Source organism: Paramisgurnus dabryanus, chromosome 11, assembly GCF_030506205.2.
Source record: "Paramisgurnus dabryanus chromosome 11, PD_genome_1.1, whole genome shotgun sequence".
NCBI lineage: Eukaryota > Metazoa > Chordata > Actinopteri > Cypriniformes > Cobitidae > Paramisgurnus > Paramisgurnus dabryanus.
In genome coordinates this window covers 15,645,598-15,673,339 of record NC_133347.1, presented here as the reverse complement: position 1 = coordinate 15,673,339, position 27,742 = coordinate 15,645,598, and the positions used below count along the sequence as shown (strand labels likewise).

At 39.5% G+C, this 27,742-nt stretch overlaps 1 protein-coding gene across 2 annotated transcripts in view; it reads right to left on the bottom strand.

The window, feature by feature from the left end:
* celsr3 (cadherin, EGF LAG seven-pass G-type receptor 3) overlaps nt 1-16,242 on the bottom strand; it is a 47,547-nt gene extending 31,305 nt beyond the window's left edge. For both annotated transcript variants that reach the window (XM_065247091.2, XM_065247092.2), the window contains exons 1-3: nt 11,156-16,242; nt 2,409-2,746; nt 1,893-2,181 (exon numbers count right to left, since the gene is read on the bottom strand). In XM_065247091.2, the coding sequence (XP_065103163.1) occupies nt 1,893-2,181; nt 2,409-2,746; nt 11,156-16,061 (5,533 nt within the window). In that variant the 5' untranslated portion in view covers nt 16,062-16,242. The remainder of the gene's footprint in view (nt 1-1,892; nt 2,182-2,408; nt 2,747-11,155) is intronic.
* Nucleotides 16,243-27,742: the final 11,500 nt, after the last annotated feature.

The following is a 27,742-nucleotide window of genomic DNA, read 5'->3' as shown; positions in this document are numbered from 1 at the left end:
CAAGTAATATTTATGAAAGTTTGAGCGAAGGGGGAGTAGATGATGTTACTGTGCGCCGAGGTGGAAGTGCTGCAAAATAAGTGCTCTTCCACCATACAATATAGTTCTCATTTTATCTACTTAAAAAATTGCCACGTTTTATTTTGTGCCACCATACTTACTCATATAACTACTCATGTAACTAAAATTTTCTTTAAATAGGGAAAACATGGAAGTGTTTGGTGGCTTCTAAATTCATCCCTTTGGACCTCAAGGAATGAATGGGGCTAGGCTAAATGCTAACAGATTCACCACCCGCTGTAGAAAGATTAAGTGCACGCATTGAAAAATATAGGTATATATGAATTCTTCTAAGTTGAGTTAAAGGTGCTCTAAGCGAATTGAAGCGTTTTAGACCATAAAACATTTTTTGTTACATACCGGAAACATCTCCTCACTATCTGCTTGCTGCCTGTCCGCTGATCAAACTGTAAAAAAACGCGATCTCTGTAGACAGCCCAGGCTTCACAAACGGCAATATCAACAAATGGCCAAACCTAGCCAGCACAAAACAAAACAAAGTATTCCAGCCAATAAACAACAAGAAGGATTTGGGGGTGGGGGTTGGGCGCGTTCATGAAAGCACGGAAGGGAGGGGGAGGGGGAGGAGTTAGCTACGCTCTGTCTGTTTGAAAACACTTCAAACATCAACAGGAAGTGACGTCGCACATTATTCGCTTAGAGCGCCTTTAAGAACATAGTAAAATATTGAAAACAGTGCTGTTTCCTTTAAAACCCCTTTCCATATCTCTGCACATATCTTTAAACTGTCTCTTTGTAGTCTAGATAGATTGTCCTTATGTATCTATGTCTTGCGTTCTTTCCCTTTTAAAAAAAAAACTTCTGAACTTCCTGACTTTCTATTAGGAGCACTTCATTCATTTTATCTGCTTTCTTTCCTTCCCTCTCCTGTATCCCTCCATCCCTTTAGAATATTTGATGATGTATTCTCTTCCCCTTCATTCACATCATGTTTAATTCATCAAAGCCATTCTTCTCCTCTTGGGCTAAACCACCTTCTCTAACCATCCACTCTCTCTGCCCAACCCCCAAATACAGTTCGACCCTCGGGGATCCTGCATCTGCCTCTGCTTTCATCCTTCCGAACTCTCTCTCTCTATCACATGGCAGCTTTGTTTTCTAAAAGTAGCTCATTTAGTTTCAAACTGCTTGTTACGAGTTTAAATTTGGTTTACCACACAGCTACTGGGATTGGTAAGCATTATAAAGTGTTATCACCAGTCACCACCATCTAGTAGAAACATCAGATGGCACACCCACAGACGGCTCACAGCCTGTTCACTGACCATCTGATGTATATTTCACAAACAAGTGTGAAAAACAGCGTTCGCAAACTGCCAAGCTCCAATCCGGCTGGCTGTTACACAGTTTCCCGGAGTCTTCTACATGTTTGCAATTTTGGGTCTGGCACTTGTAGGAAGAACTAGTTGTTGGATTGGCAAGTCTCCTGACATTAAATGCTTGACAGATATTCGAGAGATTCATCTTACGCACCTTGTAGAAAATAACTAGGATACCCTTAAGGCAAAACCGCTATACTTTCAGAACTAAGATGTATTTTTGGACGAAACAGAATTCTTGATACAGGTAGGTATGTTTATACTGATTTCTTGTTGGGGCTTTCAGTACAATGTTTCTCAAAGACTGCTGCATCATTATTTTAGATATCTTTATCAACCCGCTCACTTCAGTGCCATAAAATAAGTAATTTCAGTTCCATAAAGTAAAAACAAGCTGCTGTTGATCGTTTTTTTTAGGCAAACTTATAGTCTAGGGAGCATTTCTTACTGAGGAATGAGTTTGCAGTTTGTGTACTCCATACACACACTCACCTGTATAGTCCTCTCTGCAGATGCACGTGTACCCTCCCTCTCTGCGAGTGCATACTCCTCCATTCATGCAAGGGTTCGAGTAACACAGGTTAATCTCAATTTCACAATAATCTCCGGTAAATCCTGCCGGGCATCGGCAGCGCAGGCCTGTGATTGGATGGATGGGCCGGAACAGTGTGGATGGAGAGGCAATAAAGGGGGCGGAGCTGTTGAAGCGGAGAACGCTGATGCACTTCATATAGTTCTGGCATGGTTCGCGCAAGCACACGTTATCATCGAATGGGAGAACCTGCCAGAACACAAAAGACAGTGTAAGAAAAGATGTGTTTTTTGTGTGTGTTAGTTAACCATAATTTTGGTAATATCATGAATCTGTGTGAACCTGAAGAACGTGATGTATTCACAAAAAATCTCATTTTAAACCTGGCTGGCAGTACATGTAGTTAATTTACAACCCCAGGTGATTTAATTTTTCCAAATATAGCCTACATTGTACATTATGTGTGTGTGTTTTACCTCCATATGTGCAAGAGCATTAAGTCTGGGTCTGTTGAGGTAAAGTTGCTCCTCCAAAGCCTCCGATGGGAAGAACTGACCTCCAGGCAGCGCTGCAGAGAAACTCACGTTGAGCACCCGCCCTGCATCTGCATCCGGCTGCACATTAAACACAAACACATCATCAGGAGACACTGACAGCACCGCTGAGACCCCTTCCAGGAAGTGAGTGAGTAGCGGGGACAGGAAGTGCTCCTGGGACATGTTTTGCAGTCGCACGGTTACACTGCTGCTAAGCATCTCCTCTGTGATAATGAGAACCCGCAACACACACTGAGCGCTGATGCTGTGAATGCCATCTAAAAACGAAACACATAAAGAGAGAAAGTGATAAATTAAAAAGAGATACGTGGCTTGAAAATTAATGCTCTGATCTTAATGAGCTCATGAAAGTGCAGTTATGTCTCATCATCAGTGAGGCATGATTTGCAACTTGCTAACAATGTAAATAACATATGTGCAATGAAACAAATGAAGAGCTCAGATGCAAAACCCTCTAAGTGTGTCTGACATGTTTTCTTGTAAATGAGCATTTGTTTATTAGACTCTAAATGGATTCTGACAACAATCCTTTTGTTATATTCTACTGCAGCTTTTTATCTGATCTCAGTCTTATGTTGTAGCTTTCCTCAGAGGTCCATCTCAACAAGTCAGGTTTGTGTCAGTACTATCCGTGATGTCATCCTCAGCTCACTGACTGTGAAATTAGCAGCATGGTGAATCATGCGTGGTCACTGACGGCACACAGATCTTATTCTCATATACACACATGCACACAACCTCACACATACTGTACACAAAAGGTTCTAGTTCTGCTGTCCATCCTGAACTTTTAATAGGAAAAGAGAGAAATCAGACAAGATAAAGAGGTATCATGCTCAAAAAAGAGTTAGAGATATTTATCTACGCACAAAGTGTACTGGTGATCCTTGCAAAAAGATGATCTAGCCACATTTCACATTGTTATAAAAAATGTTGCATTGTTACATTTTTCATTTAATCTAAATGATTATAAATACAAAATTACCTAATTTTAATACATTTTGGTAACACTTTACTTGAAGGGGTGTGTATAAGACTGACATGACACCTTTATAATCATGACATGACACGTGTCATGAACATAAAGGAGATTTTATGCACATTTATGACAACTGTCATTAAGTGTCATTTGTTTAATTTAATGCAAAGATGACATTGTTTGAGATGTCTTTGTTATGACAACTTGACATAAACCAATACATCATAACATCATAAATCTTTCATAAACATGATATAGCAGAATAATTATTAAACTTAAGAAACTACCTAGCTTTATGGGTTAACATTACATTAAACTGCCATTAAAATGTCATTAAGGGGTAATACTCATGAATATTTTTCTTGACCTCAACTACATTGGTACAAATTGAACTTGTCATTAAAATGTGTTAATACTATGTTAAATAATTCTAAATACCATAACAAAATGCAACAGACATGTCAAAAGATAATTCTGAATATTCGGACATAGAAGAAAAAAACAACAAAACATTTAATTAATTTAATTTTATGTAATTAACTGTTTTCCAGCGATATGGACCCAGACTGCATGGCTTAACCCATAGTTGTACTGTTTTCATTTAATTTTAGGTGAATCGGTCTCCAAATGCAGTTAAATATAATTTTATCAAATTTTATTATTATTATTATTGGATGATTGATTTTATATCTTAAACACCTGGAGGAAACCTAAAAAAAACATTATGAACTGGCAAATATTCATGACGCTTTTATTAAACTATTTGACAGAGTATTAACACTAAATGACATTTCAATGAGAAATTATATTTGTACCACTGTAGTTGAGGTCAAGAAAAATATTCATGACGCTGTTATAAAACTATATGACAGCGCATTAACACTTAATGACATTTTTATTACAAATTCAATTTTTATCGCTGGTAAAAAGTGGTCAGTTATGTTGTCTTGGTAATGTCAAGTTGTCATGACAAGTTATGATGTATTGGTTTATGTCAAGTTGTCATAACAAAGACATCTCAAACAATGTCATCTTTGCATTAAAGGTGACATAATTGAACGAATGACACTTTCAATTGATTTCAAATGTCAACATTGGCTTTTAGAGTTTGTCTTTAATGACAGTTGTCAAAAATGTGCATAAAATCTCCTTCATGTTTATTGCATGTGTCATGTCATGATTATGAAGGTGTCATGTCAGTCTTATAAACACCCTTTTAAGTAAAATGTTACCTAAATTGTTTTGTTGCATTACAATGACTATAATGGATTTCATAATTACAGTAATAGAAATAAAGAATATGCTTAATTGTTACACTCTAAGAAATGCTTAGTTGTTTCGGAGCATGGCTTGGTAAAAAAATGCACAAACCATATTGTTACCTAGAATAAACCTAGAAAATTTCCCCATTTGGCCCAGCTTTTGTATTAAAACAGTCCAGAATAAGTGATTTAAACCCAATGACTGAGTTTGTTCATATTTTACCCATCAATGGGTTGAAACCCAGGTTTTTTTTTATTATAATAACAAAATACTGTCACATACTAAATGTTTGCAATGTTTGTTAAATATGACCTGAATATGTTGCAGGTTTTGTGTGATTCACCAATATACCTCAATTTATTCTATTCTATACAATCATTCTGTGGGTTTACATTTTTCAAGTGATTTATAAGTAACTTCAAACCCACCACCTTTGTGGTACCAACACACTGCTCTACCAACTGATCTACAAAATTATTGGTTTATAGTAAAACACCCACTGTTTCAAATATTAAATTTAGACTTTGACACATACACCCAAAATAACCACCAATACACCATTATCATTGAAGCATGTGATAGTGTTGTTAGTAATGGGAGTTTGATGTCTCAGTACCAGTAACAAAAACAATGCCAAAGCGTTTCAGAATATATATACAACACTATTGACTGTTTCACAGTAGTTTTCAATTTTCTTTCAAACATCCTGTGAATACATTTAAAATGCTTTGCCAATAAATGGCATTCTGCATTAAGTTTCAGCAGTGATTTTAAATTGAGTAAAAGGAAATGATTCAGCAGAAAGAGAGAGAGAGAGAGAGAGAGAGAGAAAGAGAGAGAGAGAGAGAGAGAGAGAGAGAGAGAGAGAGAGAGAGAGAGATGAATGGATGAATTTGGAGTATGGGTCAAGATAGCTGGTTGCTGGTAAAGAGGAGAGATGGAAAGAAATAAAAGCATTGAGGATAAATGGAAGTGGGGAGGTGCGGTGAAAGAGAGATGTTAGATCAAAATGTCAGTCCTTTAAAAGTCCAACCTTTGGTGCTGATAAGCTTTTTATTCATTATATTCCTCTTCCATCCCCCTACCTCTCTCTCATACACAAACAGAAACATGATTTCTTCACAACAACGCCTTTTAACTTAAAACCTGAACCTCAACTAAAGTCCTTACAGAACCAACAATCCTCATTTGCTCACCATACCATACACAACGACTGTTTGCATCGATTGTTGAGATCCAAATATGTTTGTTTTCATGCTGAGCGTAAAATTATAGTTGCTACTGTATAACTAAAGTTGTACTATAATCAGAGCGGTCAGTTTAATTTGCACAACTCAGGTTAAAATTATAAAGATTGGTGAACCCTTCCCAGAACAAAATTGTAGGTTGGATCCTCCCTGGGACAAAATTACAGTGCCCTCCCCCATACACTCGCCATGCAGGGTAGATGCACGTTTAGTGTCGTATTTGTCATTCGGTGCCTACAATGTGAATTTTTTAATGTCACTGGATGTCTCAGTGTCTAAAGAGATTATATCCTCCTTTGATGAAATGCCACCCAGAGTGAGAGAAAGAGAGAAAGCAATAGGGAGAGAAAAAAAAGAAAGGGTAGAGGCAGAGAAGCAGAAACATGGAGTGTTTACATTGACGACAGAAAGATGAAGGCAATATCTAACAGACAAGAGACCCGGGAGAGTGTTTGTTTGCGCGTAAGACCGAGATGAAGAAAAGACTGATGGAGAGGAGGAGTGGGAGGTAAAGCAGAAGTGGGGGAGGGGTTTGAGGTGGCAGCTGGTTTGATTATAGGATTATAAAGCAGTGACTCCCTCCCTACTGACCTCCCGAAAACACTCTCCCTCTTTAACACAACACAGCCATTAAAAAGCCCAATGGAAATGCCTAGCGAGCAGAAAAGCATTTGTTGATATATTATTTGCTGCTTTTGTGATTGTGAATTTTAAAAAATTATATGCTAAAGCTGACATTGTTTAGAAGTGCATGAGCATATATAGCCTAGGTGTGAACTAAAGCATTGTCCGAACAACACTGTAGCAATTGCAGAAAATTCTCAATTGCTCCAACCCAGCAACAGTACTGCAACAAAACTAAACTAAATAAGTCATTTTTTACAATGATAAATGTAGCTTACAGCAGGAAAATACTATTATTAGTCATACTGATTAAATTAACACATCCAGTATCCCACAGAGTGTAAAATTACAAATGTTTTTCCTAATTATTTTTTTAATACCTGTTACTGTGAAATCTGTAAGAGACAAAGCCATGTTGAAAACACAAGAGCAGCTAATCGCAGCTTCTGTTGTGTTTTGGATGGCGGTGTCTGTATTAGGCTAATAGCTTTAACAGAAAGTGCTTCACCAGACAGACCAACAAATACAAGCATTAATGTGCATTAATCAGGCTGGACCAGCATTACAACTGCATCTGTATTAAGATACTCTTGTGAGAAGCTTTCATGAATTTGAAATGTATGTTTTCTGGCTTAGTATGAAAATGCTTCACAACTTCACAAAATACTCATACACTCTAAAAAATGCAGGGTTGTTTTCAACTTTTTCCGTCGGGTTAAATAAACTCGGGTTAAATAAAATTTTTATATTTCACCCAACAATGGGTTAAAACAACCCAGCATTTTGGGTTGAAACAACCCAGCATCAGTTAAACTACAACTACACTGTAAAAAAAATTGCTGTAATTATGCAGCTGGTTTCCAGTAACTTACTGTAGAAGATAAATATTTTATGTTCATTTACCTTTGAACAAACTGTTGCCAGTAAATAATATAAATGTAAAATCTACAGTAAGTTACCCAGTAATACTGTAATTCCTACAGACTTTTTTTACAGTGTAGGTTGAAAACAACCCAGCATTTTTAGATAGAAGATATTAGCATTTAAAACTTACAGTCTCTCACTTCCATCAGTGTTTTTAATGAAATCATTTTGCACTTCAGCTTCTCATCAGATTCCAGGCTGTGGTTGTTTTTGTGGTGTAGCAGGGGTCCAATTTTTGCACCGTATTTTATTTCTAAGTATTTATTACAATAAAGGACAGGAAATAAAAAAAATATTCTAGGCTGTGAGGTAAATTAAATGCTATTGTTCATATGCTACACAATAACTTCTTTTAGCTATACCTACAGACTTTTATACTAGGGCAGTACATGAATCCGTACTGAACGGAATGGACACAGTGCTTTCAGTGCAAAATACACAATGACATGAATGATTAAATGGCTTAACGTGGGCAGAACCTAATATGTCACATCTTCTTCTTTTCTCTGCTGCCACACATATAGTGGAGTCTCAACTATTTCTTTTTTTTCACCTGAACATGAAAAAAATTGAGAAGTATCTTACAAGAGCACATCTTCACCCTAACACCCCATTCAGACAGCCAATGACAAGCAGTAGCAGAGCGACGCGATCTCATTCATTTCAATGGAAACTGGGCGACTTCCGGCGACACGAGCTAACGTGACCGTTGGCGACAGAATGTAGGCGCGATTAGCGACGGAGTCGCGCGACAAAAGTTGAGAAAAGTTTAACTTTATGCAAATTAGCAGCGAGTTTCACGAGCGACTACCAATGGGAGTGAAGTAAGTGGAGCACTGATTTGTTGTTTACAACATGGGGTAACGTCACACTACTACGCAACCAGAAGTGGGAACGCCCACAAGCGACATCAACCACCAGCGGCAGGCGATGAGCAGCGATAACATCGCTGGCTGTCTGAATGCGGCGTAACCCCTCGTTCAGACAGCCAGCGACATTATCGTTGTGTGTCGCTCGTCTCTGACACCCCACTCACCCCTCGTTCAGACACCCCTCGTTCAGACGCTTGTCTCTTTCAATGAGGCGTTTCTAAATCTTCTTGTCATAAACAAATGATTACCATCCACGGCAGTAACTGACGAGAGAAGGATGACGTGAACTCCACTGCTTTGTTCTCATTGGTAGTCGCTCCCGAAAGTCGCTCTACATTTGCACAAAGTTAAACTTTTCTTAACTTTCTCGCGTCGCTGGACAAGCCCATACGGTCGCCAACGGTCACTTTCGCTCGTGTCGCCGGTAGTCGCCAGGTTTCCATTGAAATGAATGAGATCGCGTCGCTCTGTTACTGCTTGTCGTTAGCTGTCTGAATGGGGCGTAACGTTAACAAAAGTTTAACTTTATGCAGATGTCGAGCGAAAAAAATATGCCAATAATCTAATCCACTGTACATAAAAAATAAACAACTTCAAGGGCATTCTTTATAGTCCGTTGTGTACAAATGAGGACATTCCAATTGTTTGGCAGGTTTATTAAATTTAGGCACACGCACACACATATATGCACACACAAAATAATCCTCTCCAAAGCTTATTAAGAGTTTCAATGAGTGCAATTTTCCATTTCTTTCATCTAAAATAATTTCCACTTCAACCATTTACAGGCAAGACTTCTCTCTAAAACCCGAATACGATTATTTCCTCTCTCAATCACGAGTCTCTATTCTTCTAAATGTTTTGTATCCATCTCTTTCCTCAATCTACTTTACCTCATTTCATTCCCTAAACTCTTTGAGCTTTGCAGAATTCTAAAATTCCGCTTAAAAATAACAGCTCAAAAATTTTGCATGCAGATTACATGAGTAAAAGGCCCCATGTCTCACGGGTCCTGGTGAAATGCTTAGGTGTATATGCCCTTCATAGTTCAAATTATTCACCTGGAAACTTATTCTACCCCCATCAGCCATGAAGCAGAAATAAACCGACTGCACTTAACTACTGATATTAGCACACTCCCATAAACTCACTGACTAACACACACCAACACACAAATTGTCACGTAATATGCTCAAACAAACCCAGATACAGACATAAACTATGTGGATGCCATGAACAAATATCTATGCTCTGTTTGTTTCCAAAGCAAGGCTTCCCCTTAGGATGTCCTATATCACTACAAGTAAAGTAGAACAGGGAGAGTGAGAGAGAGAGAGAGAGAGAGAGAGAGAGCATGCAAGATAAGAGGTCTGCCTGTAATCCTCTATTAAACTACATACTTTACAGATGTGTACAAACACGGATGAAGCACATTTATTTAATGATGCATTAGGCCTACCTCTCAATGTTGCTTTGGCCTCACTATAATGTACATTAAATCACACCATAATGGGCTTTTATGAAATAAGCACAACAAATCGCACATACACATTTGCTTTTCTTGGAGAATAACAAAAAAAAAAAACAATGTTAAACGTCAAACTTTGTCATTTCTCTTTTCAAAATAATGAAATCTGTGCTCATTAAGAAACTATAACTGCTGCTCCTCTGGGTCAATTAGAATAAAAAGGGATTATTTAATGGGAAATTTCTTCATATTAACCCTCTATCTCCCTTAGGACATCAAAACAACAAAAAGATAAAATCTTACAACAGAGCGGAAAGCAGCTCCGCCTATTTAGATACATAAACACACACACATACACTATCTTTATTCATTTAAAGTGTATGAGAGAAAAAGCAAGATAAAAGGAGAAACAGAGCGCAAACAAAAAGGAATGGGGGGTGGAGTGAAAGACGAGTAAAGAAGAGTGAAAGAGTGAATTTTACCAGAGGGAAACTGAGCTGTCTAACACTAACCTCAATGCCTTACTCATACACTTAAGCTTGTTTAACTATATTAGTAAAGATATATTAGACCAAAAATGCCAGATAATTATGAGAACATATCCACAGGTAAAGCGTATACACACACTAAACATCATAAATACTCATCATAAATCCAGTTGACCTTAAATTATGTATTTTTTTAACCAGCGTAGACTATAATAAGTAACACACATAACAGCCACAAACCCACAGTCATCATGTTAAATTTATCATTTTAGTCATCTGTAAATAACAAATCACCTTTTATATCCTTTCAAAAACCACAATTATATAAGCTTTCCAGCAAACACCATCCACAAAACCAACTATTGTAACAGTGCAGCGCCTCCTTTTAGCCCTAATTCTATCTCATGTTACCACCGAAATACCATTAAAGGGTATTGTTACTGGCTAATACCAGTAAGAAATCATTCCAGTATAAGGTAATTCACATCGATCCCTAAACGTTTTAGAGAAAAAAGGCTTGCCAGTCAATCAAGAGTCAGCTTTCTCTAAGGATATCTTGTGATTCGTTCCTTTTTATCTTTAACCCTTTAACACAGACACACAGCCTTCAGCTAAATTTCATAATAGAGCACTGAGCCATTTACATGGCAGAAAAGAAGTAGCCAAACTAATTTGAAATGATTTGATTTCATCCTTATGTCTTAATAGCCCTTGCCTCATTTTCCCATTTCCTCCTTTTTTCCATCCACCCTCACATTTTTCTCTCCCCCACTTCCTCTTTCTCAAAAATCTGGTTCTTACCAGTAACGGTGACAAGCATGGGGGCCACCAGCGGTCGGTTATTATCCAGTTTTCGGCTGAGCCGGATCTCTCCACTGGTGTGGTTCAGCAGCAACAGATGCAGCTCGTTTCCTCTGTCAATAGTGTAGTAGAGACGGTCTGAAACATCTGGGTCATGGGCCGGAACCCTGCCAATAACGCCACTTGGGAAGGTGTTGGACCGATTGGATACAAAGTTGTTGAAGATGATTTGAAAGTCCTGCATTTGGGGCCCATTATCGTTCTGGTCAACGAGTCGGATCCGCACTGTGGCCCGGCTTACTAGCGGCGCTGATGTGGCCTGGACGACGATGACATACTCATTCCGTGTCTCATAGTCGAGGTCAATTAAAGATGTAAGCTCTCCTGAAAAAATGTCCATCTGGAAGATTTCTGGAATATTGCCCTCTACAATCTGATACATAATCTGAGCATGTGGGCCCTCGTCTGGATCCGTCGCTGTGATCTGTGCTACTACAGAACCAACAGCACTATTTTCTTTTACTAGAACATCAAAGTCATCAGCAGGGAACACTGGGGCATTGTCATTCACATCCATAACACTGACTTGAATGTGTACAGGTGTCCTTTGAGGTGGAACACCACGATCCACAGCAAATGCTGTCAGCTCGTAGAACGGGACACTTTCGCGGTCAAGTCTCCTGACCGTCCGGACTATTCCAGATGTCGGTTCGATGGTAAAATCACCATCCCCGTCCTCTCCATTCTGGAAGGTGTACTGGACACGACCATTGGCATGAGCATCGCGGTCTGTAGCGGAGATCTGTAGTACGCTAGTGAAGGGCGGGGCATCTTCACTGACTCCACCCTGATACCTGGGGCTTAGGAACTGAGGTGCGTTGTCATTCACATCATTAACATTGACCTCTACATATGTGGTGTCAGACTTTTGTGGAATTCCGTTGTCACGAGCTGTGATGGCAAGCGTGTAGGTCATCTGGTCCTCATAGTCCAGCTCAGCTTGTAGTGTGATCGCTCCAGTTCCTGGATCTATACGAAACTGTGGAATGTTGTCCTCTAAGTAATAAGTGATGCGTGCATTTTCTCCAACATCTTCATCTGTTGCACTTATAACCACCACAGTGCTACCAGGAGGGCGATCCTCATTTATGCTTACTGAGTAATGAGCGCTCTGAAACACAGGACGGTGTGTGTTGGCATCTGTGACGTTAACGTGCACTTGACAGGTGTCGTGGAGTGTTCTGTCGGATGCAGTGACTGTTAGCACATAGCGACGCTCTTGTTTGTAGTCCAAAGGCAGGGATAGAGACACAAGGCCAGCTCCACTGGCTGTGCTAATGGCAAAACGATTACGTGTGTTTCCACCGGTGATTTGATATGTGACCGCGCTATTTACATCTCGGTCAACTGCAGTTACACTGACCACGCTTGTGCCAACGGCTGCATCTTCGTTTAGTCTGACGTAATACTCTTTTTGTAGAAATTCTGGCCTGTTGTCATTAACATCCATTACTGTGATGGTAACACTAGCTGTGGCGGAAAGGGGCGGGGCACCATAATCCCGTGCCTCTACACCAAAGAAATAGTGCTCTACTGATTCACGGTCAAGCTCTGAGCTCACAGTGACCCAGCCAGTGGCGCCATTAATAACAAACGGTGTATCTGTGCCAGTTCCCGTTAAACGATATTCCAGTCGTGCGTTGTCACCATTATCTGTGTCAATAGCTTGTATGTGGAGAATAGAGTGACCAATGGGAGCGCTCTCCAGCACTGTAGCCTGAAAAGGTGTGGACACAAAGATTGGTGGATTATCATTGACATCTGTGACCTGGATGCTTACAATTCCAGTGTTGTTGGACAGTGGTGGGCGCCCGTTGTCCTGAGCCCGCAGACGTAGTGTGTATTCACGTTCGGTCTCAAAGTCTAGTGGGGCCACCACCTGGATTTCTCCAGTAACACTGTCAATAGCAAACTGTCCTCTGCTGTTTCCACTAATGATGTTGTAATGTACAGCTGCATTCACGTCTTTATCCTGATCCGAAGCACTAACTCGAAGTATTTCAGAATGGGGACGAACATCCTCTCTAACAGCAACCACATACCGCTTTTGACTGAATTGGGGCACATTGTCATTCTCATCCAACACAGTTATATGGACGCTAACAGTAACCGACCGTGGCCCCGGCTCTCTCCCCTGGTCGCTTGCTTCTACGAGCAATGTGTAACGCTCATTTACTTCTCTGTCAACAATGCCTCGTGTTGTGATCAATCCCGATCGTGGGTCGACCTCAAAAGCAGAACGTGCTACAGGTGCACTTTCTCCAATAAATCTGTAACGAATGTTTGCATTTGCCGGCGAGTCAAGATCTGTTGCGCGTAACTGTAAAATGGGATATCCCTCTTCTACATTCTCTCGTATCGTCTCACGGTACTCTGTTTGCTCAAACACAGGAGAGTGATCGTTACGATCAGCCACAGTGATGGTCACCATAGTCGTTCCAGAAAGACGCGGTGAGCCATGGTCTGTGGCAGTAACCCTGAAATAGTGCAGGTCCATGTGTTCTCTATCCAGAATGTGTGTGGTGGTGAGAAGGCCAGTAATTGGGTCAATTTGGAAGTAGTCCATGGATCTGCTGTTCATTAAAGGGGCCATGCTGTAACCGAGTCTGCCTGCCTCACCACCATCAGGGTCCTCGGCTGTTATAGCTATAACTGATGTACCAGGAGGCTGGTTCTCAGCAACCTGAACCTGATAGTTATACTGGGAAAAATGGGGATGTCGATTAGCAGCTCTGCGGGAGCGCCCAACAGGAGGGACACCTGCCTCCCCTTCAACAAATTCCTGTTTCTCTAGTCTCTGCAATTCATCACTCTTTCCCTCATTTTCTTTCTCTCTATACTGTTTGTTTTGTATATTTTCTGCCTCATCTTCACTATGTTTAAGCTCATCTCTTTCAGTCCATATTCCCTCATATTTATGCCACTTTTTGTTCTTATCATCTTTAGTTTCTAATTTCAAGGTGTCATTACTTTGAACTGTATCTGTTTTATCCACCAAATTCGTGCTTTTATCCACTGACTGTTCCTTTGTGTCTTCTGCAATCACCCACTCTACGCTTTCATCCCTTTCTCTCCGTGCACGCTGTCTGTCTCCCTTCCCACTCTCCTCCCCTTTGACCCCGCCTTCTCTCTCTTCCGGCCTCCTACCGCACTCCTTTCGCTGGCTAACACCCTCAGCTTGTAATGACACCCGTTTACCCGATTTTAATTGCTTCCGCGTGGCTCCCCCATCGGCGCTTAAACTCTCGTCGTCGCTGTCGTCATCACAGTCTGCACGCGTGACACTAGAGCAAAGATAAGGTGAGTTTTCCTCTCTTGTAAAGTCGATCTCTTCACTGGCAGAAACATTGTGGGTTTTATTTTCTTTTTGGTGATCAGAACTACCGCTGTTGCTGTTATTATTGGGCTTTTTTGCGCAGTTGTTGTTGTTACTGTTCCAATTCCACAAGTGAAAACTTTCAGCAAAGTTCACGGAGTTTGTGTTAGGAGCTGTCCACATGCGTGGTGCTGAATCTTTTCTCGCGCTCTCTGTATGTCCAAGACCTCTCGTGTATGAGTGTGAGTCACGAGGTCTTTCAGTAAAGTTGAGCTCAACTAAGAGGTAGATATGTGATGCCATATGACCCCTGTTCTCCACAGCAGATGAGTCAGAGTTGTGCTCATCACTGATATCCAAAGATGTTGCAACAGGAGAGATGTCTTCCCAGTCAGCCTTTTGCATTAAATCCCCTGTCGTTTCGCCTAATCCATCAGTGGGTGCCCAAGAGGACATCTGTGGACAAATCCTGTCACACCTTTTACACTTTACGCTTTCCAGATCGTTTGTGTTACTCGTCTTAGTAATTAAACATAGTGAGCTGTTGTATGATAATACAGTGATTGGATTTTCTCCACAAACAGCATAGCTCGTGCGCTTCAGAGAGATGTTGAACCGGTGCCAGTCACTGCTGTGCCATCTTGGTGTGCGCACGGCAGCAAATTCCGTGATCCGGTGTGACTCGAGACAGCTGTTTGCTTCGCCTGCTTGTTTTGGAGAGAGGAGCTGCGCGCACGGATCCGAGCATCCCCGGGTATTGCCAAAGTCCGTTTTAAAAGACCTATTCAAGCCCTCTCTGCTGAGATCGATAACATTCAGCGGGCGTGAAAGGGGACGGTCCGATGTCGCTTTGTCTAATTTATTGGCGTCCAAAACACTGCAAGCCACATTAGAATGAGAATAGTATTGTAGTAACAACCTGGATGGTCTCGTGGCACCGGTAAACTCCTGCTTTGAGTGACGCGAGCAGTGATCAGGCCTTTCCACGGTACCACTTGTATCCAACTGCGAGCCCAACACCGCGCAACACAGCACCCGGTGCACGCTTCGTGCAACGACCCTGTCCGTGGTGATGTGTAGATGTGTTTGTGGCCGTCTAGTCCTTTGTACAGTCCTCTTTTTGTCATACTGAACAGGAGAGTCGAGAACGGGAGAAACAACGCCCTTCTCCCCGCCGCCACCGTCACTACAAACTGGCTGGTGATGACAGCGTCCAGTGTGTATAAATACTGTCCGGTTATTCGGCCACCACGAACACGCAGGTGGCACTGCACTGTACCGTAAGCATTGCTCGCACACTAGACATTTTATTAGCCGGGTCCGTACATGCTGGATATTCCAGTTGCCCCCAGCCAGAGCCCCCGTTAGCGTTCCTTCGGGTGAGCTTACGCTTTGCGTGTCTCCGGGGGCTGGGTGGGAGCGGCAGCACGGCCCTGCTGCACACACCGGGATAACGGTGAACAAAGAACTGAGGAGAAGGTGTAAGAGCAGCGGCGACAGCGAGCCCAAGTCCGGTAGCAGTGCAGCCATTAGTGTAGTGAAATCCTTTCTCTCTCTCCCCCGTTCTCCCCCTCTCCTTCCCAGTCTCTCTGTACTGAAATCTTTCTCTCTCCAAACGCCGGTCAAGTAGCCAGCTCATCCACCACCGCCCGACTCCTTCCGCCGTGCTCCCGGGTCGCTCGGTGATCCCGGGAAGCTCGCATCTACTCTCGGTGTTTGCTGGAGCTCCGGCTAGCAGCGGCACGGGCGCAGCATCTCTCATTCACATCCAACATGGCTCACAGCGAACCCGGTGATACCCTCACTCCTCCCCCTCTCCCTTCTATCTTTCTCTCTCTCTCTCTCTCTCTCTCTCTCTCTCTCTCTCTCTCTCTCTCTCTCTCTCTCTCTCTCTCTCTCTCTCTCACACACACACACTTGAAGACTAGAATGGTTTGTTCCAGTGTGCGCGAGGCTGTTGCTCAGATGCTATGTCCACTGGAGGGATTCAATAACGTGACAACCTATCAATATCAAGGTGAAATCATGCAAAGAAACAAAACCCACAAAATCAAACTACATGCTTTGCACAATGAAATAAAACAAAAATATAGTCATCTTAAATATGTATCAAAAAAGAAATAAACATTTAATTTATGTAAATTCTATTGATATTTGTTGAACAAAAAAAAAAAAAAAAAAACAAAGTGGAAAGATAAATATTTTTTGTATATTATTGTAGCCTGTTCTTGAATTTAAAGTATATTTGGCCCGCGTAAAGTATCTGGGAGCGCGTGGTGACATTGTGTTGCAGATTTATCAAACAGTCGGAGTCTACTTGTGACGTCATGTTTTAAGAAACATGTCCCGAGGCGGTATTTCCCTCCATTCAATTCAGTGCAGGCCTACTGAATTCGTATTACATTTTCTTTCTCTCCTCCCGTTCCCATTCCTACTCAGTAGACGCTGTTTTCTATGTAGCGTTTGACTGCAGGCGTATATATTTTTTGCTATTTTCATTATATTTTAAATCATACTACATGTGGGTGAATCCTAGAGCCACGTGTCACAGCCCTGCATGGCGGATGTAAAATCCACGCTTAGTCAGAAATAGACTTGCGCTTTACAAAAACCAATCTGTGTCTCACACAGTCTGTCTGCTACTGACATGGTTGGAACGAATCCACGGATGTTGAAAAATTCATAGGTCTCTCTCTCTCTCTCACTCTCTCACTCTCTCTCTCTCTCTCTCTCTCTCTCTCTCAGTGTTCTCAGTGATGTCTAAGCAGAAACAAATCGTTTGTGAATTTGTTTGTAAGATTCATGCCTGGTCTTTAGTGCAGCATGTGTGACTGTGTGTATGTCTAGATGTTTGATGGTATTATATATCACACAGTTACGGCAGCCCTAAATCACATTAAATGAGAAGGAGAGGGATTCCCGTAACTGAAAGCCTTCCCTGTGAAACCTGTCTGATAAACTGACTGCTAACACAGATCAGCCCGCCTGCAATTCAGTGGCTTGCCAAACACCTGCTGGGAAATGCAATCATATTTAGCGTTACTCATCATAACCCAAATAAAACGCAACCCATAATTCGCATAATTCTTGCGTGTCATGAAATGCTTTTGCTGAGGCCTACATTTCAACTCATTTAACTCCGTGCTTATTCTGATTCACCAAAGTCAAATATATCTCACTTTTAAAGGAAAACACCACCGTTTTTCAATATTTTACCATGTTGTTACCTCAACTTAGACGAATTAATACATACCTATCTTTTTTAATGCGTGTACTTTTAATCTTTGTATAGCACCTCGTGAATGTGTTAGCATTTAGCATAGCCCCATTCATTCCTATGGCTCCAAACAGGGATGAATTTAAAAGCCACCAAACACTTCCATGTTTTTCCTATTTAAAGACTGTATGAGTAGTTACACAAGTAAGTATGGTGGCACAAAATAAAACTTTTGTTTGGAGCCATAGGAATAAATGGGGCTAGGCTAAATGCTAACACATTCAAGAAGTGCTGTACAAAGATTAAAAGTGCACGCATTGAAAAAAGATATGTATGTATTAATTCATCTAAGGGAAAATATTGAAAAACTGTTGTGTTTTCATTTAAGCACTGTTAACATTTGGGTGCTGTTGGAAAAACAAAGTAACGTTTTTATGCTGCACCATTTGTAATTCGTCCTCCATCTGTGTGTGTGTGTGCACGCGCGCATTTAAGTGCACTCAGTAGTGCACACATGGAGAGATGCGTTTCAGAAAGCAAGCGAACATAAAATCTTTCTGTTCTTGACAGGGCATATATAAGCAAAATGATCTCCACAGTACTCTTTTCCAATAAAAACATTTGTTTATGTCTTAGGTTTATGTATAGAAACCAGGTCCGTGCATCTCTTAAAGAGACAGTAACCTCTATTTACCTACTTAAGTCTGTGTCATTAATGCTAATCAAACAATCCAAGACGAGAGAAAATCACTTCTGTAGCTCTTAAAAATAACAATTATATTTAATTCATACAATAAAGACAGTGTTATGATTTATTTGATTCGATTTCTGTACCTAATGCTAATTTTAGCCCTTACTTAATGTGCAACTTTTCTCTTTCTATAAATGTTTGTAATTTCTTTATTTTTTAATGAAAAATTTGGTGGGAGGGGGGCCCCAAACAAATTCTGCTAAGGGCCCCCAAGAGGCTCAGGCCGGCACTGCTAAAAGATTCTTTGTAAAAAACAAATTAAAAATGGAGAAAGAAGTGGTTATTTTCAGAAAGTTGACCACCAAAAAGTCCAAAGTCTTTAAAGCACCTTTATTTTTTTAAAGAATGTACACAGTGCTCTTATCAGGGACGCGAATAGAAAAATTAACTATATATATAACTTGAAACCCATACAAAAGTCTGTACACAACACAACACGGCGGCACCCTGTTGTAAGTGTTGCTACTAGTTCATTTCAGATCCTCCAGAGCCACAGCTACTCATTGTCCTCTATAAAGAATTGAGCTCTGTCTCTTGAGCTCCATCTCTTCAGTCTTAAATGCCTTTTGATTAAAAGGTGTCAATGGATTTGAAATTGAAGTTCAAAGTAAGTGCATGAAATGTACTTTTATAAAATGACTCAATCCATAGCAATGAGAAGCATATTATTATTTTCGTACGTGAATGATTTTAATATCATGCACAATCTTGTTTTATTCATCCCTGCATCAGCTTTGACAGGCTAAATATAGTGTTGAACAAAATTATTAATCTGCTGTCTGTTCCATACCGAAACCAAGTGCGGTTTGTGTGTGCGGTTGTGAGATAAGAAAAGAGGTCGGGAATGAGAGACAGAGAGAGCCTCTAATGGGCTGATTTGAAATCCCCAAAAATCCAGCCTGGTTTACTGCGCCGCACACTTCACAGAGCACACCTAGGGCACCCTTAGTGCACACATACACTTGTACTTCACACGCATACAGGTAAACTCTCTGATACAAGGCCATAGCTATTCAAAGGTTGGAGTTACCATGGGAACAGAAAGAGTAGGGGGTATGTTCCATCAAGAAGAGAGGTTCGTGGTTGTGTGTCACAGCCCAACACTGTTGCTCTGTAATTGCGCACATTCACAAAAAACCAACCCCCTATACGCACACACTTCTGATCACCCTGCTAACCTCTCCCTGTAGACCCAGCAGCAGGTGGCCTCTACCCAGTGAGCATCTGTCATGGGTCGAAAACGGGCAGGAGGCTATAATACATATTCACAAGGATAGGGCTGGAGGAAGACTGACAGATAAGTAGCACACCTACTGTGACGACCATCTTTTGTTCGATGCCTTTTCTTAGTGTGGGTGTGTATATAGACACAAAACAGGCAGTAAGGTATAAATAATGCACTTTTATATACTTATACTGAGAAATTGTCCTCAAGCATTCTCTTTTCTGACACCTACACACTAATATTTTTGTCTTTTCAAGACACACACACAGTCTGTTGAACATTGCAAGATTGTTACTATAGATGGTGTGTGCGAATTAATTAAAAATGATGTGCACGTGTGCTGAACCTGAATATCCAATGTGGTTCCACCACACCCAGTGTGTAAAAGCAAAGTAAGCATAAGACACCCCACCCCGGATCCCCCCTTCTCATAACACGGTTGTATGCATAAGCGCTGCTATTGCCTGGGAGCAGGGTGATGTCATTAGTAATTTCGGAGGATTATGAGATTATGAATGCTGTATGTTCATTATCTGCCACATAGTTATTGGATTCAGAAATCGAGCTTTCGTAATTTAACTTCTGAATGACTCTTAGGAGTAGACCTTGCTCTCTCTCATTCATTTGCATGAGGTAAATATGGAATTCGAAATTAGTCCACACGTGCCCACACACACACTTCAAAATGTCTTATCATTGCATTACATTTGCAGTCCAATCAAGCAAAATCCCACTAAAGAAAAGTGTGTAAAGGGGTGGAGAATAACAAAGCTGGATAATTAAACCTAATAATTATGATAATGATTATTATAGTAATTCATTTTTAATCACGCAATGATAAAGTAAAACCTGTTTTTATACACAAAAACAAATTATCTGTACATAAAAGAGACCCATAAAGAGATAGGATAACAATGTCCAGTTCAAGCAAAAATATCAGGATATTGCTAAATGTGTTTATATTGAACAAACCTACATTCTTAAAAATAACACAATGCCATAAATTAACCATTTTTGGTTCCCCAAAGAACAATTCAGTCAAAAGCACTAAAATTATTATTCTATGGCATCGTAGAGCACCTTTATTTTTAAGAGTGCAGGAAAGGGACTAGGGTAATGCAGCCGTATCATGTTTTTCATACTAAACACTTAAAGGGGTCATAGCATGAAAATCTGACTTTTTCACGTTTAAGTGGTATAATTGGGTCCCCAGTGCTTCAACCTAGAAAGATTTTGCCTGTTTTGTGACGTAGGTAGCAAGGCCAATTTCATTAAAGGATGTTAATTTTCTTTAAAAAGATCCAGATAATTTTCTCACCAGCATGTCATCTAAAATGTTGATGTCTTTCTTTGTTCAGTCAAGAAGAAATTATGTTTTTTGATAAAACATTTAAGGATTACTCTCATTTTAATGGACTTTAATGGACCCCCACACATAACAGATTTAATGCAGTTTAAACTTGCAGTTTCAAAAAAGTTTCAAAGGACTCTAAATGATCCCAAACGCGGCATAAGGGTCTTATCTAGCAAAACAATTGTCATTTTTGACAAGAAAAATAAAAAATATGCATTTTTAAACCACAACTTCTCATCTATCTCCGGTCCTGTGACGCGCCAATGCGACCTCACGTAATACGTCATCAAGTCAAGAGGTCACCAAAGATGTATTGAAACTAAGCCCCAGTGTTTACAAGTGTAGAGAAAGAGGACCGTTCCTTCATTGTTGTATGTCGAAGGATACGAATTAATGTCTTTGTGTCAGTTTATTGTTTAAAATGGTCCGCAAATGTGCGTTTCATATATGTAACAAGTGAACAATACCTGTTTGGGACCGTTTAGAGTCCTTAGAAAATATGTTGAAACTGCAATTTTAAACTGCATTAAAACTGTTATGTGTTGGGGTCCATTAAAATGAGAAAAATCCTGGTATGTTTTCCTCAAAAAACATAATTTCTTCTCGACTGAACAAAGAAAGACATCAACATTTTTGATGACATGGTGGTGAGTAAATTATCTGGATTTTTTTTTATGAAAATTGACTAATCCTTTAATACCGCCCCTTAAACTGCACTATCCAACCACGTCACTGAGAGAAAGACAGAGAAAAAATTATTGACGGCACAATTGAGTTTCAATTTTAACAAACCACTATCAAAGATTTTAACTATACTAGTCAACATTTGAAGTGGATCAAAAAAGTTTATCAAACTTGTCCTAAGACAAGAACAGGTATCAGTGATTGGTTTTATGTAATTTTTTATTAAAGGTTTTGATCCACTTCAAATGTTGACTAGTGTATTTCCCTGCCATTGACCAGTTATCTCATCAATTAAGAGAAAACATTTGCATAAAAAAGTGTTCCTGATGAGTTTTCATGTTAATCTGTAAAACCTCGATTATCCACTAGCACACTTACCCAATTTATTAAAAACTTAGAGTTTAAAATTAGTAAATAATTTTTTGCTTGTTTTGATAATCGTTCTGAATCTGATCTCTAACAAAATTACTTCACAAAAACGCAATTATTTCAGCTTTGAGTTAAAAAACTATATTTTTAAAGAAAAATACCCATATTTAAGAGTTTATAGGCAGAGAAAAAATATAGATAATGAAACGGTTTTTCCTGTTTTTTTTTGGTTTGTTTATTGTTTGTTTGAAAGCAGAGGGTCTGTTCTTTCATTTGATATATTTGTATGTTTATTTTCCTGGAAGGCATTGTGTGAAACTTTTGTGAAAATTACAAAAAATGCTGACAGCCAACTTAAAAAAAGCCTGGTGAGGAATGAGTAAAACGACACATCCAAAAACTACACATTTTTGCTTGCACCTACAAAGTGGCAATTTTAACATGCTATAATAAATTATTTTTGTGTGTTTTTTTTTAGATAAAACTTCACATATGTACTCTGGGGACCCCAAAGACTTATTTTACATCTTTTAAAAAATCATAATATGACCCCTTTAAAAAAGTTCCCCTCAAAAAGTACAGATATTTTAACCACTATCCAATGTAAAGAATGTGTTATATTATTATGTGTGTTGTTATTTTGATCTGCCTCACTTAATATATTTGATCTAATAAGCCAGAACATCTCAAAAATATTCATAGTCTATTTCTACATACAGAAGATGACAGTGTGATTCACTCATGAGGCTCAATGTTCTAATGTTGTTTAAGGGAGGACGGTTGTTTGTAGGCCAACTGTGATTTGTCTCTTAGTCAGGCAGTGACCTAAATCAGAAAATAAAAATACAAGAATAAAATATAGGGGAAAAGATGGAATTAGAGAGCGAGAGAAAAAGTCAGGTGAACTAGTGACTTTTTTAGTTTGAAAACTAGGAAATTGAGAGGAAAAGGCCAAGAAAAACAGGAGAGAGATGACATTTAAAAAGGTGGAAAGAGTTCATAAAATGCAGCTATAAATATTTTAATGTTGTTCCAGCATCCTCACCAAACACTAAGACATGACAAGAAAACAATCACACAACACAACACACACAGCAGAGTCCGCATTGAGCTATGTACTATATAGATTTTACAGATTAAACTGCACTTCTTTTAACAGTAAGCAAACCAAATCTACTGCAAACAAAAATGCAATACACAAAAATGCAGTAAATATTTGCACATTATAAAAGAGAAAAATCTAATTCAGATTTTGTAAAATATATTAATATTTCAATACATAATAAATATTTATGAATAGCAATAATGTCAGCAAACAGATCAATAATATATGTGAATATATTTGACATATCTGAAAACCAAAGAGAAGCCTCACTCAGGTTGCTTTTTAGAAGAGGTCGTACATTTACTGAAATTTAAGATTTGCTCTGAACTGAAGATTTTGCTATAAACTGTGCCTTTAATGGGACCCTAAAGATTATGTCATATTATATTAATGAGAGCAAATATTACTGGATCCTATTACATCTAAAGGGAAGTAGAGCAGTAATTTGCAGCAGCAGCATGGGATTTAATTGCCTTTATAAAGCAGCCCATGCTTTAAACACACTTCAATCAAAAGTTCATGGGCGCCTGCCAAGAACTGAGTCTACCCTGATAGGAATCAAACCTAATCCTGTTTAAAGTCTGAACAGAATGTTTAGACGGAAGTGAATTCAGTTTGCCAGAGAGCCTGCTGTAGTTGTGGTCACAGTGAAAGTGAATTAGGATTAAAGTGGATTAGTTTCAGATGAGAGTGGTCTCTAGCTGTCTTACTTAGGATTTAGGCCTGCTTAAGCTACAATATAGCTAGTTTCGGATCCAGCATCTGGGTCTTATGAAGCCAGACACACCAAGGCCTCTTGAGCATCACGTGCGCACAGAACTGAAGAGAAATGTGTGTGGCTGTTTATTTTTTATCTGTCATGGGAAAACATGAATGCCCATATGCCTTAAAAAGTACCAACAAGCATTTCAAGGTGGTCAGAATAACATCTGTTTCTTATATTTTAGATAAAGCTGACATTTTACGTATTGTAGGTGTAAAACATTTACTTGTAAGACTTTGGAATGTTATCTTCTGAAGACCAGGAAGATCTTCTCTGACACTATGAACTTGAAACACCAGTTTGTAACAAAGAGACAGGATAGTGAGTAAGCAAGTTTTTATCATCTGAAGTGCAGCAGAAGCTAGACAGAAGATACAGGAGAATAAAAAACATTCCTTAAGGTTCCTTATCTAACACACACATACACAAGCTGGGATTGGATGCTTAAATTAAAATGCATTAGGTCTTGAACTCACATCTGAGTTTCCATTTCCTCAGCAATCTACAACAAATTTAAACTAACTCTGCTCATATTGGAGTAGTCTCACACATTCGATTTCATAATACAATTTTGCTTTAGTAGTAACATTGTTATTGCAATGAAATGGAATATAGAACTTACTTAAAACTTTCTATTTGAAACTTTAGTAATAGTAGTAAATCAGACTACTAAAAGTTCACCCTAGGTGGTTCTGACACAGATTTAAATGTTGACAGATTTGTGCAGGTCTCAAAGATCTCAAAATATCAAAAATGCTTTCAGCACAATTGTCAAAATGTCAAAACCAATGAGATCACAGGTGAGCTGTGAGATTCACATCAAATACAAGGCTTCAGTCGCTGAGATAACGTATTTGTTACAAAGAAGCCAAAGCCTTTGGGAAAACATTTTTCACAGCAAGTTGTACATAAACAGACTCAAACTAACCACTAGATGCTAGACTTACTAAGGTTGTGTTGTATAATTTAATGCGTATAAACCACACTTGCACCGGTAAGAATTGCCTGTATTTGCTGATATTCAGATAGATTAAAAGGACAACTGTGAAAATAGTGACATCTCACCGTAAAAAGTTGGAACAACTTTAAAAGTTACTTCGATTGGTAACACCTAAAAACTGAATCCACATTAAAATCCACATTAAACATATGTCTGTGAATTTATAAGACTTTAGTAGTGAGGACCGTCCAAAATGTTGGCTCCTATGGCAACCATTACACATCTATCTCCATGATAAACAATTTGTAATTTCCCTGCACTCATCTTCTCACGCTGTTATTTCCTATTCAGGGCTTCCTGCCAGACCAGTCGAGACATACATCAATATTTCTCCCCTCCATCATCTGCACCCCTCCTCTGCCCATTTTCTCTCCCTCGTTTTATCTCTGGCAACCACAAAAATCATTAAAATCTCACGGGCATCCCTGACCCCATTCATTCATCTCACACACCTCTTGTAAAGACAACGGTTTTGCTTATAGCGATTAAACTGCGTACCCACTTTCAACTCTTTTTATAAACTTTTTCGTCTTCTTCTTTGCTCCTTTTTATCTTTCCTCCCTAGTTTGTCTTTTAAGGGAGAGATACCTGGCAGTGACAGCCTAACCAGCCCTTAAGCCACGTGGGGGAGTCATTTGAATAGAAAGATACATAGAAAGATAAAGAAATAATGACTGCTCTCTAGTGGTTGAACTTTGGTATTACATTCTCATATTAAAATAGGTTACAACTCAGTGAATGGTAGTGCAGAAATTATACTATTCGTGTTAAAATTTCTATCTGATGTGTTTTCAAGGCCCTCTATTGATAGGACTTTAGGCAGCACCACATTTGGCCCACTGGGGAACAGTCCGGAGTTTAATAAAATCATTGATTGGAGCCATTTTCTTGACATGTGGTCTGTCAGACTGTCATTAACGCTTCAAGGCCTGAAACTGATAACCTCATTACAAACATGAATTGCATGTCAAACACAAACTCCATTATAAATATCATCTGCCGCTAACTGGTACAATTATAGGCTGTTTAGTCATTTCTTTCTGGGTCACCATTGTGTCCCATCTAAAGTTCATTAATATTCAAAAGACATTCTGTACTGACAAGACTGAATCAGCTTTAGAAATTAACCAGCGCTCAAGGAAAAATGCAAGAGAAAATGACAAAAATATTTTTACATTATGTCTGTAGTAATTTTTTTCTATATGTATAATGAATATATACATTTCTAGAATGTATTTTATTGATGTTTTTGACAGAAGACAAGAAAAGTGTTTTATATGATTAGAAACATGCCATCAAGAAAGGCAAACAGCCCCTAAAAATCAAACTTGGGGTGCATTATAGTTAAAGGTGCAATGTGTGACTTTTAGAAGGATCTCTAGACAGAAATGCAATATAATATACATAACTATATTATCAGTGAGATAAGTATTGTTTTTATATACCTTAGAATGAGCCGTTTTTATCTACATACAACGTTGGTCCCATAACATAAAAGTTGCCATTGTGCACCGCCATGTTTCTACAGCAGCCCGAAATGGACAAAATGCTCTACAAAGTACATTTTGTCACTACATTGTCTCAGACGATGGCATTGTTTGTCCTGTGCCAGCTACTGTAGCTTCTCATTGCGCTTCGAAATTAAGGTTGGTTGCAATTCACAATCTCACATTACACCTTTTATTTAGTATTTTTATATACTAACTTTCAACAATGGGTATACACTCACCTAAAGGATTATTAGGAACACCATACTAATACTGTGTTTGACCCCCTTTTGCCTTCAGAACGGCTTAATTCTACGTGGCATTGATTCAACAAGGTGCTAAAAGAATTCTTTAGAAATGTTGGCCCATATTGATGGGTTAGCATCTGGCAGTTGATGGAGATTTGTTGGATGCACATCCAGGGCACGAAGCTCCCGTTCCACCACATCCCAAAGATACTCTATTGGGTTGAGATCTGGTGACTGTGTGGGCCATTTTAGTACAGTGAACTCATTGTCATGTTCAAGAAACCAATTTGAAATGATTTGAGCTTTGTAACATGGTGCCTTATCCTGCTGGAAGTAGCCATCAGAGGATGGGTACATAGTGGTCATAAAGGGTTGGACATGGTCAGAAACAATGCTCAGGTAGGTTGTGGCATTTAAATGATGCGCAATTGGCACTAAGGGGCCTTAAGTGTGCCAAGAAAACATCCCCCACACCATTACGCCAAAGTCTGACTCTACCATTTCAATGTCTCAACAGAAATGGAGACTCATCAGACCAGGCAACATTTTTCCAGTCTTTAACTGTACAATTTTGGAGAGGTTGTGCAAATTGTAGCTTCTTTTTCCTATTTGTAGTGGAGATAAGTGGTACCCGGTGGGGTCTTCTGCTGTTGTAGCCCATCCGCCTTAAGGTTGTGCGTGTTATGGCTTCACAAATGCTTTGCTGCATACCTCAGTTATTTCAGTTGCTCTTCTATCAGCTTGAATCAGTCGGCCCATTGTCCTCTGACCTCTAGCATCAACAAGGCATTTTCGCCCACAGGACTGCCGCATACTGGATGTTTTATCCTTTTCACACCATTCTTTGTAAACCCTAGAATTGGTTGTGTGTGAAAATCCCAGTAACTGAGCAGATTGTGAAATACTCAGACCGGCCCGTCTGGCACCAACAACCATGCCACGCTCAAAATTGCTTAAATCACCTTTCTTTCCCATTCTGACATTCAGTTTTGAGTTCAGGAGATTGTC